The following is a 12,925-nucleotide window of genomic DNA, read 5'->3' as shown; positions in this document are numbered from 1 at the left end:
TTGAAGGCAGATTGGGCATATCGAGTCCTCTACCACTCTTTTTTTATATAGACTCAGCTTAGTTGGCAAAATATTGTGAAGGGCCCTCCACATCAAATGCTTCCACTTCCCTGGAACTTGTAGTGACCAAACACTCTTCCACCTCTCCCCCTTTCTCACAGCACTTGAAGCTTGTCCTTGCATCTCTTTATATCTTTGAATTTCAGCATGGTATGCACTTTTCACAATGTACTTACCATCCTTTGTCAAGCCCCAAATCATTTTATCAGAAGCCCCCATTCAACTAAGAGGGATAGCACATATGACAGCTGCTTCCTCTTTACTAAAGACCTCCCTGACCAACTTATAGTTCCAGTTTCTTGTCCCATCATCAACCAATTCACATACCCTTGCTTCAGGACTTAGTACCCTTCCTGGAGATTGGACAGAAAAGGAGCTAGGTACAGGCAACCACTTTTGACCCCAAATTCGTATATCCTTTCCATTTCCCACCCTCCACCTCATACCATTCCTTACTACTTCTTGTACTGACCACAAGCTTCTCCATATATATGATGGCATACTACCCAACTTTGCCTCAATAAAATTTTCTTCCCTAAAGTACTTCTCTTTAAAAATTTTTGCAACCAATGAGTCTTCCCTTTTCATGAGTCTCCACCCTTGTTTTGCCAGCATTGCTTTATTAAAAGTCTCCATATCCCTAAAACCAAGACCACCCACATTTTTAGATTCCCCCAACTTCATCCAACTTTTCCAATGTATACCTGCCTCCTTCTTGTCTTGTTTCCACCAGAATCTTGCCATAATTGTCTCAATATCTTCACACAGTTTTTTAGGCAATTTAAACACACTCATAAAGTATGTTGGTATGGCTTGAAGCACTGCCTTGATCATTATTTCTTTCCCTGCTTTGGATAGAAACATGCTTTTCCAGTTCTGAATTTTTTGCCAGACTCTCTCTTTGATCCCTTGAAAGGTTCTATACTTTGCCCTTCCAACCATTGCTGGGAGACCAAGGTATTTTTCATAACTATCACATCCAGTTGCCCCTATCTCCTTCACCACTTCATCTTGCACTGGTTTCTTGACATTTGAGCTGAACATGATTGCTGTTTTCTGCTTATTAATGGTTTGGCCAGATGCTAACTCATAGTGGCCCAGAATACCATCAATTCTCTTCCACTCCTCAATTTTGGCTCTACAAAAAATTACACAGTCGTCTGCAAACATAAGATGGTTAATCTTAGTTCCTCCTCTTACTGCTGAAGCACCTCTGATCTGACCCTTCTGTTCTGCACTATTCAGTAACAGACTTAGCCCCTCTGCACAAATCAGAAAAAGGTAAGGGGATAATGGGTCCCCTTGCCTTAGACCTCGAGAGGGCTTTATATGCATCCCAACCATACCATTTACAATGACTGAGTAAGTAACTGAGCTCACACAATTCATTAGTAGCTTTGTCATCTTCTCTCCAAAACCCAACTTCAACAACATTCCATTTAGAAATACCCACTCAACTCTGTCGTAAGCCTTTGCCATATCCAGTTTTACAGCCATACAACCAGTTCTTCCCTTTTTCCTTGTCTTCATGGAGTGTAACAACTCATAAGCAATCATTATATTATCAGAAATTAACCTTCCAGGGATGAATGCACTCTGGTTCAGGGATATACAACCTTGCAACACCTCTTTCACCCTATTTGCTAGAACCTTTGAGATGAGTTTGTAAAACACATTACAAAGACTTATTGGTCGAAAGTCCCTTACTAAGTTAGGTGTTTTCACCTTAGGGATTAATGCAATCAGTGTGTGATTAATTCCAACCCACATATCCCCTCCATTTAAGAAATCTATAACAGCCTCACAAACCTCCCTACCAACCACCTCCCAATGAGTTTTATAAAACCCCACTCCGAATCCATCAGGACCAGGGGATTTTAAAGAAGACATTTGTTTTAAAGCCCTTTCCACTTCCTCTGGTTGAAACTGTCTTTCCATTCTTTTTCTCTTTTCACTATCAATTTTCGGCTCCACCCCACCAAAACAGGCCTCTACTTGCTCTATTGTAGGGTTTGAGGAAGTGTAAATCCCACTAAAGTATTCTCTAAAAGCTTTTTCTATCTGTTCTCAGCCCTGCACCACATTCCTCTCCATATCATCAATCTTTACAATTGCACTTTTCCTTCTTCTTTGAGAAGCACACAAATGGAAAAACCTTGTATTTCTGTCTCCCTGTTGTAACCAGTGTCTTTTAGCTCTAATCTTCCATCTCAAATTCTCTCTTTCCAACAACTCCTGCACTTTCTTACTTTTTGCTTTAATTAAAGAGAGCTGTAAATTCTCTTCCCTCTCCTGTAATTTCTTTAGTTCAGCCAATTTTTCTGTTAATTCTTTCTCTGCCCCCTTAAACATCTTTTTACTCCATTGACTCAAAGCCCCCCTACACCCTGCCAACTTATTTTGAACTTTTTCTTGTGGCCACATCCTTCTTCTACCTCTCTCCCATACTTCCTTCACTACCTCCCTACACCCTTCCCCCACATCCCAACTTATCTCATATTTAAAGGAATGACCTCTTCTTACCCCTCCCCTTCTTTTTTCCCAGTTTGCAGTAAGTACCACTGGGTTGTGATCTGAGCATACAGCAGGCAAGATATCCACTTTCAACTCCACAAATTTATTTCTCCAACTATTATTAACAACCATTCGATCTAGCCTCTCTCTAATGACAGATCCATCCTCATGCCCATTGCACCATGGAAATTTACTCCCCCTCCATCCTAGGTCAGTTAGAGAACCATCTTCTAATACCCTTCTAAATGCCTCCATATGTTCCTCCCTCCTATCCCTTCCCCCTTGCTTCTCACTATTACATAAAATCTCATTAAAGTCCCCCACTACCAGCCACCCCTTAAGTTGCCCAGGATTAAAGGATGATAAAAGATCCCAAGATCCTTGCCTTTTATTTGAATCTAGGTGCCCATAGAAGGCAGTAAGTAACCACTTGTTTCCCCCATCCCCATCATCAATCCAACAATTGATGTGTCTATGGAAAAAGTTGATCAACTCCACCCTTTCTTCTACCCTCCACAACAGTAGAAGACCCCCACTAAATCCCCTCGAGTCCACCCCTACACAACCCTCAAAACCCATTTTCTTCAACAATATACTCCATTTATTAACTAACATCCTAGTCTCAATCAAAAAAACAATATCAGGCCTAGTTTCCCTTACTGTTACATAAAGGGATTGAACTGTTCGAGGGTTGCCCAGCCCTCGACAGTTCCAACTTAAGATTTTCATGGCTGTTGGCGGGGCTGCCTCACAGCCTCCACCAATACTTTTGATACCTCAACCATTATTCCCCCTTTTCAGCTTTAATTTTTTTCAGACCCCTCACACTACCTCCCTCTTCTATCCCCTCTCCCAGTAGTTTCCTCTTAGAAGTTTTCAGAACCTCAGGAACCAGGCTGCAACCTTTTTCCCTTGCTCTCCTCTTCCATCTCCCCCCATAAACAGTTTCATCCACATCTTCTCCATCAATATTTTTTGAAATTTTTCCCCCCTCAATTTCCTTCACCACTTCTTTACTCCTACTCTGCATTCCTTCTGCATCTCCCTTCTCTCCTCCTCCCTTTTGCATCAATATTAGTTCACCCATACCCACCTCCTTATTACTTGCTTCAGGCCCCTTAAAATCTCCTTCTACTACTTCTTCATAACTCGAATTTTCAATGCCCATTTTTTCCTTCCCAACCTCCCTCACCACTTCCACCTCCCTTCTATTCTCATAAAGACTTTCTTCACCTTTTTCACCCCCTCCTTTTACCCCTCTTTCTTCACTCATAGCCTCCCTCACCATCCCCTCTTCCCCATTTTCCCCCTCCTTCTCACTCACCTCTTTACCCCATCTATCTCTCCCTTCCATATTCTCACTACTCTCCTGATGAAAACTACCTCTATTCCTTCTAAAAGTGTCACTTCTCTAGAAAGCACTCCTAGTAGTTTTTTCTGCCCGAAGCCATGCCCCAAAATGAGGCCCCTCTCCCCTTCCCCCTCCTATCTTACAACAACCAGATCCATCATGAACCATAAGCCCACATTCAAAACACAATCGAGGCAGTTTTTCATATTTTAAACTCACCCACACCTTCTTACCTTCCACAGCAACCATGCGCCCTCTTGTGATAGCTTGCTGGATTGGGATCTCAATTCGCACTCTCAGTGAGCTACCCCATCCAATGCCATCTTCAGGAACATCAACCTCTACAACCTTGCCCACCGTACTACCAATCATCCTCCCACACTCTTCATTCATGCTTCCCAATGGTAGGTTCAGCATTCTGATCCAGAATACTTCAGTGTCAAAAACTATAGACTGTGCTTGAGCCAATCCATCAAACAGTTTGAGTGCGAAGAGATGGTTATCAAATAACCACGGCCGGCCATCCATCACTCTATCCATATCTGCGTGTGTAAAGAAAGTGATGATAAACATGTTTGACCCAATCTCCTGGAACCTTGCTGGCTTGCTCACCCTCCAGATCTTCCCCATCGTGGATTCCACAAATTCTCTCCCAATCTGTCTATCGATCCAGATCTTCCCAACCAGGCTATTCCCTCCCTTCTCTCGCATCCTTTCCTCCATTCCACCAAGCTTAATTAGAGAGCTCTCCTTCTCCGTCAGCCTGAGGTTCTCCCACATTCCTTCCAGCCCCTCCATACCTTCCCCCGCCGGTAGCAATCTTCCTGCCGTAACTACCGTAACAGAATTTCCCACGCTAAAACTCCACCTCTAACATAGAGCTAGAGAGGATACTAATCTTTTGAGGTGTTATTTCCTATATATAGTCCTTTCCCTCCTTGAGCCGAAGACAAAGGCCCATTGAAAATCTAGGTAGCAAATTTTAGTATTATAATTTTCCGTTAGTTTCTGAATGCCAAATTAATTGGCTTTCATTCATTCATCGCGCAAAAGCTAAACATGTTGAGACGCATGCATGGCATCTTTTCACCATGAGTCGGTGTCTCGATCCTTCACACAAATCTAAATAAATTTAACAGTTCTTTGGAATCCAAAGTTTACTTATATATAATATTGAGACTTATGAAAGGTGGGTTATGCTGCAAACCTAATCCACGAAAATCCTTCGACCACAACCACATCAATCATCACACAGCTCACGAAAACACTGATCCAGGAGTATTTAATATTACAAGTCATTATTATGCTGCATGGATAGATGCGTTTTTAATTAAGGAAACGTAAAATAATAAGCTCCAATTAAGAGGCCTAACTTTTAGGCAGCTTTGTTATTAAAGTTAGTCTAACTCAACTCAATTCATCTCATCTAATTATTATAATTTTTCTAACTTTTAATACAAAATATAATAAATAATTTAACTTTTTTAAATTTTAATTTAACTTTTTCAATTATCAAAATAATAATAATATTAAAAAATAATATTTTAAATTTTCATCTCAACTCAACCTACTATCCAAACTGGGTCTAAAGACATGGTCAGCTTTGGAAGAAAGAAATGCCAAGCCGCGCACCACACATTATATTTTTATTTTTTTATTTTTTTCTTATCAGATATCTAGTATATAGATGATGAGTAGAAAAATTCAATTAGTTTAAAAATAATAAAATTAATAAAAATTAAAATAAATAAAAATAAATTTGATATGTGATGTGTAAAAATAATGAATAACAAAACTCATTTCTTGATTTACAGCATGCATGCACTCCTTTTTAACTACTATTATTTTATTAATGATGTGACATTAGTTTATTAGATCTAAATCATTATACCTAAGTCGAATATAATAAATAATTTTTAATTATTTAATAATACGTAATAAAATGATGAGAGAATGATGATAAAATAGATGTCAGGTAGCATTACTGATATTGATATATATATATATATATATTAATTATATTTCTTCCATTATCTTGTTAGGAAATCTTTTTTATTATGTTGCTTAGCGCTTACTTATGCCTCCGACGACTAACACTTTTACGACCTTTTAATAATTCTACTTGCCTCACCATTTCCCTACCCTTCAACTTCAAAAATAATGCTAAAACTCTTACTTTTCCAACTTGGTCTCCTAATTCATCCCTTTTTTATTTTTTCCTCTTGGACTTGACGACTCCTTTGCAATGGCTTAAGAGCTTTTTTGAGGAGGTTTTAAAAAGATTGGAATGATAGTGATCCCCATATTCTACCTTTCTTTAGTAAATTTTATTCACTCCTTGCTTAGATTAATTTTTTTGTGGGGTTTCATGAAAGTGGTGGGATCCATAGACTACATTTGACTAATTATTTTTCCAAAAATATGTTTTTATTAAAGTTGATTTTTGAAAATAAAATTTGTGTGAGATGTGTTTTCTTAATATGTTTTTATCAATCAACAAATTGAAGTAGACAATTAGATAATTTTTCTTAAAAACAAACAATTGTTTTGTGATTAAATTTTGTTAAGAAATGATTTGTACAACACTAAAGTTACACGCCCCAAAATTATATATAATATTATTCAAATTTGTTTGTTGGCCAAAAAGCTGAATAGACTGAGAATTCAGTTTTTTTTTTTTTTTTATAAATAATCTCAAACTATAAATTAAAAAAAAAAAAAAATCTCTTTCGTTCAATCTAAATACATTTTTAATATATCCAAATTTCTGTCTTTTAATTTTGAGAGGTTGAAGGGTACTTTTTGTTCGGGAAGAAGTGTGGAATGGATACTATGTGTTGGACGGCAAAATAGTGGGACGTAAGTATAGTGTATAGAAGGACGGCAAAATAGTTCAATTTGAATGGTCCTATGATCCATTGAAAAAAAAAAAAATAGAATGGTCCTATGCCACAATTAAATAGGTAATATTTATAACCTACATGGTCTCTCACATTACCAAGATGTGGCCAATTTTGTAGTTACCTTATTGACACTTTTCAGTCTAAAATATGTGTCAATGTTTTATGTACTTGGGATTTCACCTAGGATTTAGATTTCCTCATGTTTCCAACATGAGTGACGCTATATCCTGAGTAATATTAGATATAATTATGTATTGTATAAGTGCCACATATTCATTTTAAAAAAGAGTAAAGTCTATCATTAAAAAATTAAGTTTTTTAAATATGTCATATATTTACTCTCTCTCTTTTTTTTTTTTTAAAGAAGTACACCATAATTATATACTCTGTGATTATAAATATCATTTTTTTATTTTTTATTTTTAAATAAATATAAAGATTGATGGGTTTTGCCACCTCATCATAGTGGGATGTAAGAGTAGTGTATAGAATTTTCCGTCGAACATATCCGCTTCATACAATTTGTATAGACTGGGAAATGGGGTATAAAGTAAAGTGTAATACTAAATACAATATTAGAATATGTAAGTTCACATATTTTTTTAAAAAAATAATAAAGTCTATTATTTAAAAAATAATAATTTTTTTTATATAAATCCTAAATTTTTCTATTTTGAAAAAACAAATATACAAGAGTTATGTATTATAAAATTACAAATATCATTTCTTCTGTTTAAGAGTCTTTGCAAATTAGCAAGTTACAACGCGTATGCTTTTGCTACGAACACACAGAGCAGGACACGTCCTCGTATTTCAGGGACTAGTAGTAAATGCACAACATGTTAGGTGTCTAACCAACCTAAACAAGAAACAGGGGAATTAAATACATGAATAATTAAATATTCTTTTTCTTGGCAAATAAGTTCATTGTGATTATGAAGGTTCCAAAGTTCAGAATTTAGATGAATAGATGTGAATATTTTATGTGGAAAAGTTTTTAATAAATAAAATTAGAAAAGAAAGGAAAAGGGTGGAAAGAAATTGCCATCGAGATGGTGAATGAGTGAGAATCATGTGAGCTGCCTCTCTCTCTCTCTCTCTCTCTCTCTCTCTCAAAAGCAACAAGCTTGTTGAACCCAACAACCACTTTTACTTTGTTCAAGAGTATATTTGAGCGCTGAGAGCTTTTTTCTACTCCTTCTTGGTTTCAATGGCTTCAAGCGTCTCTAGGTTCATCAAGTGTGTGACAGTGGGAGATGGGGCTGTGGGGAAGACGTGCATGCTTATTTGCTACACAAGTAACAAATTCCCGACTGTATGTTCTTTCTTCTTTCAAAGCTTCCTGGGTCTCTCTTCTGGGTTATTTTTATGCATCTTCTTGGTCTATTGTGTGGTTCAATTTTTGTGCTTTTTTATGATTTTGTATAGAAAAATTTGCTCTCTCTCTCTCTCTCTCTCTCTCTCTCTCTCTCTCTCACCAAAAGCTTCCATTGGGTTTTACCTTCTTTTCATTATTCCTAATGAAATAGTTATCTTGGTTTCAACAGATGTTTCATTTATAAAAATTTGGAAAAAAATGTAGCTATTGCTGTTCCTCTTGTTTTCTTAAACTCTTTCATTCTTAGCTTTTCTAGATTCAAATGGATTTTGTTTTCTATTGATCAGGATTATATACCAACGGTGTTTGATAACTTCAGTGCAAATGTGGTAGTTGAAGGCACCACTGTCAACTTGGGTCTCTGGGACACGGCTGGTATAATTTCTTTGATGCCTATAATCGCGCATTTAGCTTCATCATTTATCTGCTGTGTTTTTTTTTTTCCTTATGTCTTGAATTGGTCCCTGAGTTTTCCAGATAGATTTGCCAAACTGGGCAAGTTTGTTAATTTTTCATCTGTGTTCAATGAAATTCATAGGGCAAGAGGATTACAATAGATTAAGACCATTGAGCTACAGAGGGGCAGATGTCTTTGTATTAGCTTTCTCATTAGTCAGTCGTGCAAGCTACGAAAACGTACTAAAAAAGGTGAGTTTCCCCGGAAGTCTTTTAATTCATCGTCATCTTTGTTCTTTGCATAAATGAGCTATTCTAATACTTAATTTCTTGATCAGTGGATCCCCGAACTTCAGCATTATGCCCCTGGAATTCCTGTGGTGCTGGTTGGTACCAAATTGGGTGAGTTTTAAAAAACAAATCTGTAGATGCGCTTAAAGCAGCTGTGTAGGAAAGTGATATCGGTGGCATGCCCTCTATCTAGTAAATCTGACCCTAATCGAGAAGAAGAGTGTTTTGTTAAAACATGGAGACTCATGTATTTGAAATGGTTTACTCATTTTTACAAGTGCACAACTTCCACACAGTAATAATTGTAACATGGTGGGAAGAGCAACATCCTTTTGATAGGAGCCCTGTTATGTTGACTCATGAATGTCATTTGGGAGCATGGAATAAGGGGGACCCCCCACTTAAAAGAAGTTATGGAGGTAGATATGATGAAAGTGGCTGCCATTCACCGTTCTACGCCTGCGCTCTACTAACTTACTGATCTGAGTGGGTTCTTTTTGTATACCCTTAATAAGATTTCTATTTAACCTTGCTGCATACCTATTATTTGTGAAACGACTTTATTTATCTGTTACATTTTTTGTGAACCTAGCCCTTGGTGACTTGGTCCGTGATTTTAGTTCTAAGAGATCATTTTACCTTTGACATCATGCTTTATTTGATATAATCAAAGGGCAAGTTTAATGTTTTAATAACCTTAATGTAATTGGTGTTGCAATTGTCAATGGTAATGGTACTCATATTACTGAACATTACCTGCAAATGACATATTTTTGGAGGTCATTATTTAGGCCTCTAATAAGCAGGACTAATATAGAACTTATGAATTTTAACTACAGTAAAAGGAAAATTCACAAATTAGCATTTATTTAGATTGTAGTGGCATTCATCTTTTGATTGTTATGTTGACTAACTAAATTCTGTAATTAATGTGGGTTATAATGCACAAATAGATCTTCGTGATGATAAGCACTATTTGACTGATCACCCTGGATTGATGCCTGTGACAACTGCACAGGTGTGCTTTTTTCCCCATTAGTTGCTCTCTACACCTTGATGGTTATGTTTGGTTCCATTCATGGTAATGGTTTTCATATAATCAGGGTGTGGAACTCTCTAAACAGATTGGTGCTACATATTATATAGAATGCAGCTCAAGAACTCAGCAGGTACGAATGAACTAGCATTTCTTAAGATGTAAGTAGTGCAGCAGTGCATTTTTGGCTTCAAATAAAAAGGTGGCATCCTCATTCAATTGTAATCACTTCTATTGACTAAAGATACAAAGGGAATTGACCAAAATCCCCATGAGTTTTCACCATTTGCCAAATTAGTACTTGACAATTAAAGGTCTAGTTTTTAATAGAAGGTCTGCCATGTGTCAAATTTCACACATTAGACCAATCACACACCGCCACTTGACCAAGAAAACAATCCCAAAAGATGCAAAATAAGAACTGTAAAATTAATAATTAGGGAAAAAGAATGAGGGTATGCCCCCCACTCCACCCAATGGTGTGGGACATCTGGGTGGGAGGGGGAATCCCCTACTTGGGAAGGGAAGGATTCGCTTCTCTCCACCCCACGTCCATCATATGGTGTAGACAGAATGGAAGGATTGAAAATGGGCTATAATTGGGATCATGATGACAAAATGAAAAACTAGGGTCTTAAAATCTTACTGTAACTTAAAAGAACTGGATTACAGGACCTATTTTTCCTACTTAAAAAAATTTGAATTCAAAACTTGGAAAAATGCAGTTTGTGGCATGTTTCATTGATCTGTATTAGTGGGATCCTAGAAACTCAAAGAAATGAGTTACCATTCTGGCCTCTTACCATATAATTAAGGTTCTAATGTTCAGCAGCAATTATCTGACTACAAATATGTCTGACGTATCTTTGAAAAAACCAAGACCAGGGCATATAATATATTTTTAAATATGATGTGCTGGTGCTGCCGATGCAATTTTGAAATTATGGAAACATTTGACAAAAGGTCAAAAGAACTATTTCACATTATGCAGTTATGATGCCAGTTTCCTGCAAATGATATCCCTGCAGCCTTTTTGGCTCTTTCTGATAAATTATCTCAATGTTAACAAAAATGGTGTCTGTTATGAAATCCCCCTCTGGAAGCTCTGCTGTCTAGCCTGTATTGACCCACTACTCTCCATGTAGAGTGGATACTTGCAATGTCTGTGATGCATATGGGTATTAAATTCTCACTTTCAATGATCATGTATGGTTCTCCGCTTGCATGTCTTTCATTTGCTTTGGTCTTCAATATTTTGCCTTACGTGTACAGAAAAAAGGCATGATAACCCATTGTTTTATTGAAGAATCCTGAATTGTGGTAAAGGAATACCGTAGTTCCAAATCTGACACCTTGAGTCATATCTGTTTTTTATGCTGTAATTGACCGTTTACATTGCAATTGCAGAATGTGAAAGCAATTTTTGATGCTGCAATCAAGATGGTTCTCAAGCCACAACAGAAGCAAAAAGAGAGGAAGAAAAAGCCACGTCGCGGATGTTTATCGTTAGTACCTTTATTTCTTACAATTGAAAGGATTGCCTACAATCCTTCAAATATTCAGTTTTTGTTACTTATCAAAAAAGTTATCCCGTGTTTTGGGAATGATATTCCACTCTGGGATTAGGATCGCTGACATGGTCAGCAAATTGAATGTACTTCTAGCCTTACATGCACTGTGCTATTATCAACTTTCATCTTAAATTAAACCCTATTAAGGTTGTTTTGCTTCTGCATCATTTGCTCACATTGCTTTGCTGTAGTTTTTTCCATAACTAGTTGCATGATGTGTAATAATAGTTAGATTTATTAAATGAAAAAGATTACAACTAAGTTAAGATAACTTAAACCATTATCATACAATAAAATAGAACTTTTGAGTGTGTCAATGTTAACACATTGATCTCCAAAACTTGGTTGAGCATTTTGACCTTGTCTCCCCTTTCTCTCATGGGTTTCTGAAAAAATGATGAAAAACATCATAAATTTTGTTTGAGTAAAGAGAGAGAAAAAAAAATGGTTTACACGCTTTCATAATTATATATGTTAATAATAGATAGATAATAGATTTATTCATAAAAAAAAAAAAAAGAGAGATAATAGATTAGTATTATTGACTTGATAATATTTTACTGGTCCCTGGCTAACTGATTATGCCGAGACAAAAAAGTTATTTTAAATATTATGTTTCTGGTATCTCCTCTATCCTGATTCTTCAGTTTCCTTGGCATAATTTGTTACTTAAAACCTGCAGAAATCTGCTTCCAGGGAGGAGTCTCATCTGTCTCAAATGAAACCACCTACTCTGGAATTTCTACCTTGGCCATGTCACCCAGAAGCTGCAGTCTGCTGTAGGGATCATGTTTCTGAAGTATGTCTTAGCATAGCTCTCTATAAAGGTCACCTGCTCTGAGACTATTTTCTTTTTTGTCATAATTATCAGGAAAAAAGTAAATCCTTCCACTCTAATCTTTGTTTATTTGTTCATTGTAAAGAATTTAAGTCCTAAGTTTTTTGTCATTTCTTCCCTTTTTGTGTATTCCAAGCAAGAGAACAGGTCTGTTGAATTGACTCTATTCAAGATATAGTCCTAAATTAGCTGTAATCAAGAAATGATGAATTAGTAAACTTCACAAGGTGAACTTGTAAGAATTCAGTTGCTCTCTCGCCTCATGTATTTTATGTGTAAGGAATAGAAATGCATGAATCCACAGGCGTAAAACTTGTGTGGTAGTGGAACACCCTATGGAAGAAATGGCCAATCAATTTGATTTGTGCTGAAACCTATTCTTCCAATTTTGCACATGGATGTACACCATCCAGAAATTTCAGGCAGGCACAGTATTTAAATGTTTTAAGATATTAAACGTTTTAAAATCCACACATTGTATGTATCTCTCTCTCTTCTAACTGAACCATCTGATTCAGACAGATTGAATTGAAGGGGATCCTTATCCTGATGACTTTCTTATTGAATTTTGATTTGCGCTAAAACAT

General features: G+C 36.5%; 2 protein-coding genes across 2 annotated transcripts; one reads left to right on the top strand and one right to left on the bottom strand.

The window, feature by feature from the left end:
• Positions 1-3,985: 3,985 nt before the first annotated feature.
• Positions 3,986-4,723, bottom strand: LOC122289295. Its single transcript, XM_043096280.1, has one exon. The coding sequence runs from the start codon at positions 4,721-4,723 to the stop codon at positions 3,986-3,988; it is 738 nt and encodes a 245-aa protein (XP_042952214.1).
• Positions 4,724-7,834: 3,111 nt separating this feature from the next.
• LOC122289748 (rac-like GTP-binding protein ARAC8) lies at positions 7,835-12,580 on the top strand. The gene is made up of 8 exons (XM_043096996.1): positions 7,835-8,143; positions 8,494-8,581; positions 8,745-8,854; positions 8,941-9,004; positions 9,847-9,911; positions 9,997-10,062; positions 11,337-11,434; positions 12,183-12,580. Exons 1-8 carry the CDS (start codon positions 8,039-8,041, stop codon positions 12,220-12,222), a joined length of 636 nt encoding a protein of 211 aa, XP_042952930.1. The 5' UTR covers positions 7,835-8,038; the 3' UTR covers positions 12,223-12,580.
• Positions 12,581-12,925: the final 345 nt, after the last annotated feature.

This window comes from Carya illinoinensis, chromosome 12, assembly GCF_018687715.1.
Source record: "Carya illinoinensis cultivar Pawnee chromosome 12, C.illinoinensisPawnee_v1, whole genome shotgun sequence".
Taxonomy (NCBI): Eukaryota; Viridiplantae; Streptophyta; class Magnoliopsida; order Fagales; family Juglandaceae; genus Carya; species Carya illinoinensis.
Note: the sequence above shows the minus strand (reverse complement) of the source record. Positions and strands in the feature narration are given on the sequence as shown.

Excerpts from the sequence above, each read along its gene's own strand:
- LOC122289295 (XM_043096280.1), bottom strand. The coding sequence starts at position 4,723 with ATGGAGGGGCTGGAAGGAATGTGGGAGAACCTCAGGCTGACGGAGAAG.
- LOC122289748 (XM_043096996.1), top strand. The coding sequence starts at position 8,039 with ATGGCTTCAAGCGTCTCTAGGTTCATCAAGTGTGTGACAGTGGGAGAT. Across the intron at positions 8,582-8,744 it reads GGGTCTCTGGGACACGGCTG|GGCAAGAGGATTACAATAGA; the intron begins GTATAATTTCTT and ends TGAAATTCATAG. Across the intron at positions 8,855-8,940 it reads ACGAAAACGTACTAAAAAAG|TGGATCCCCGAACTTCAGCA; the intron begins GTGAGTTTCCCC and ends TTTCTTGATCAG.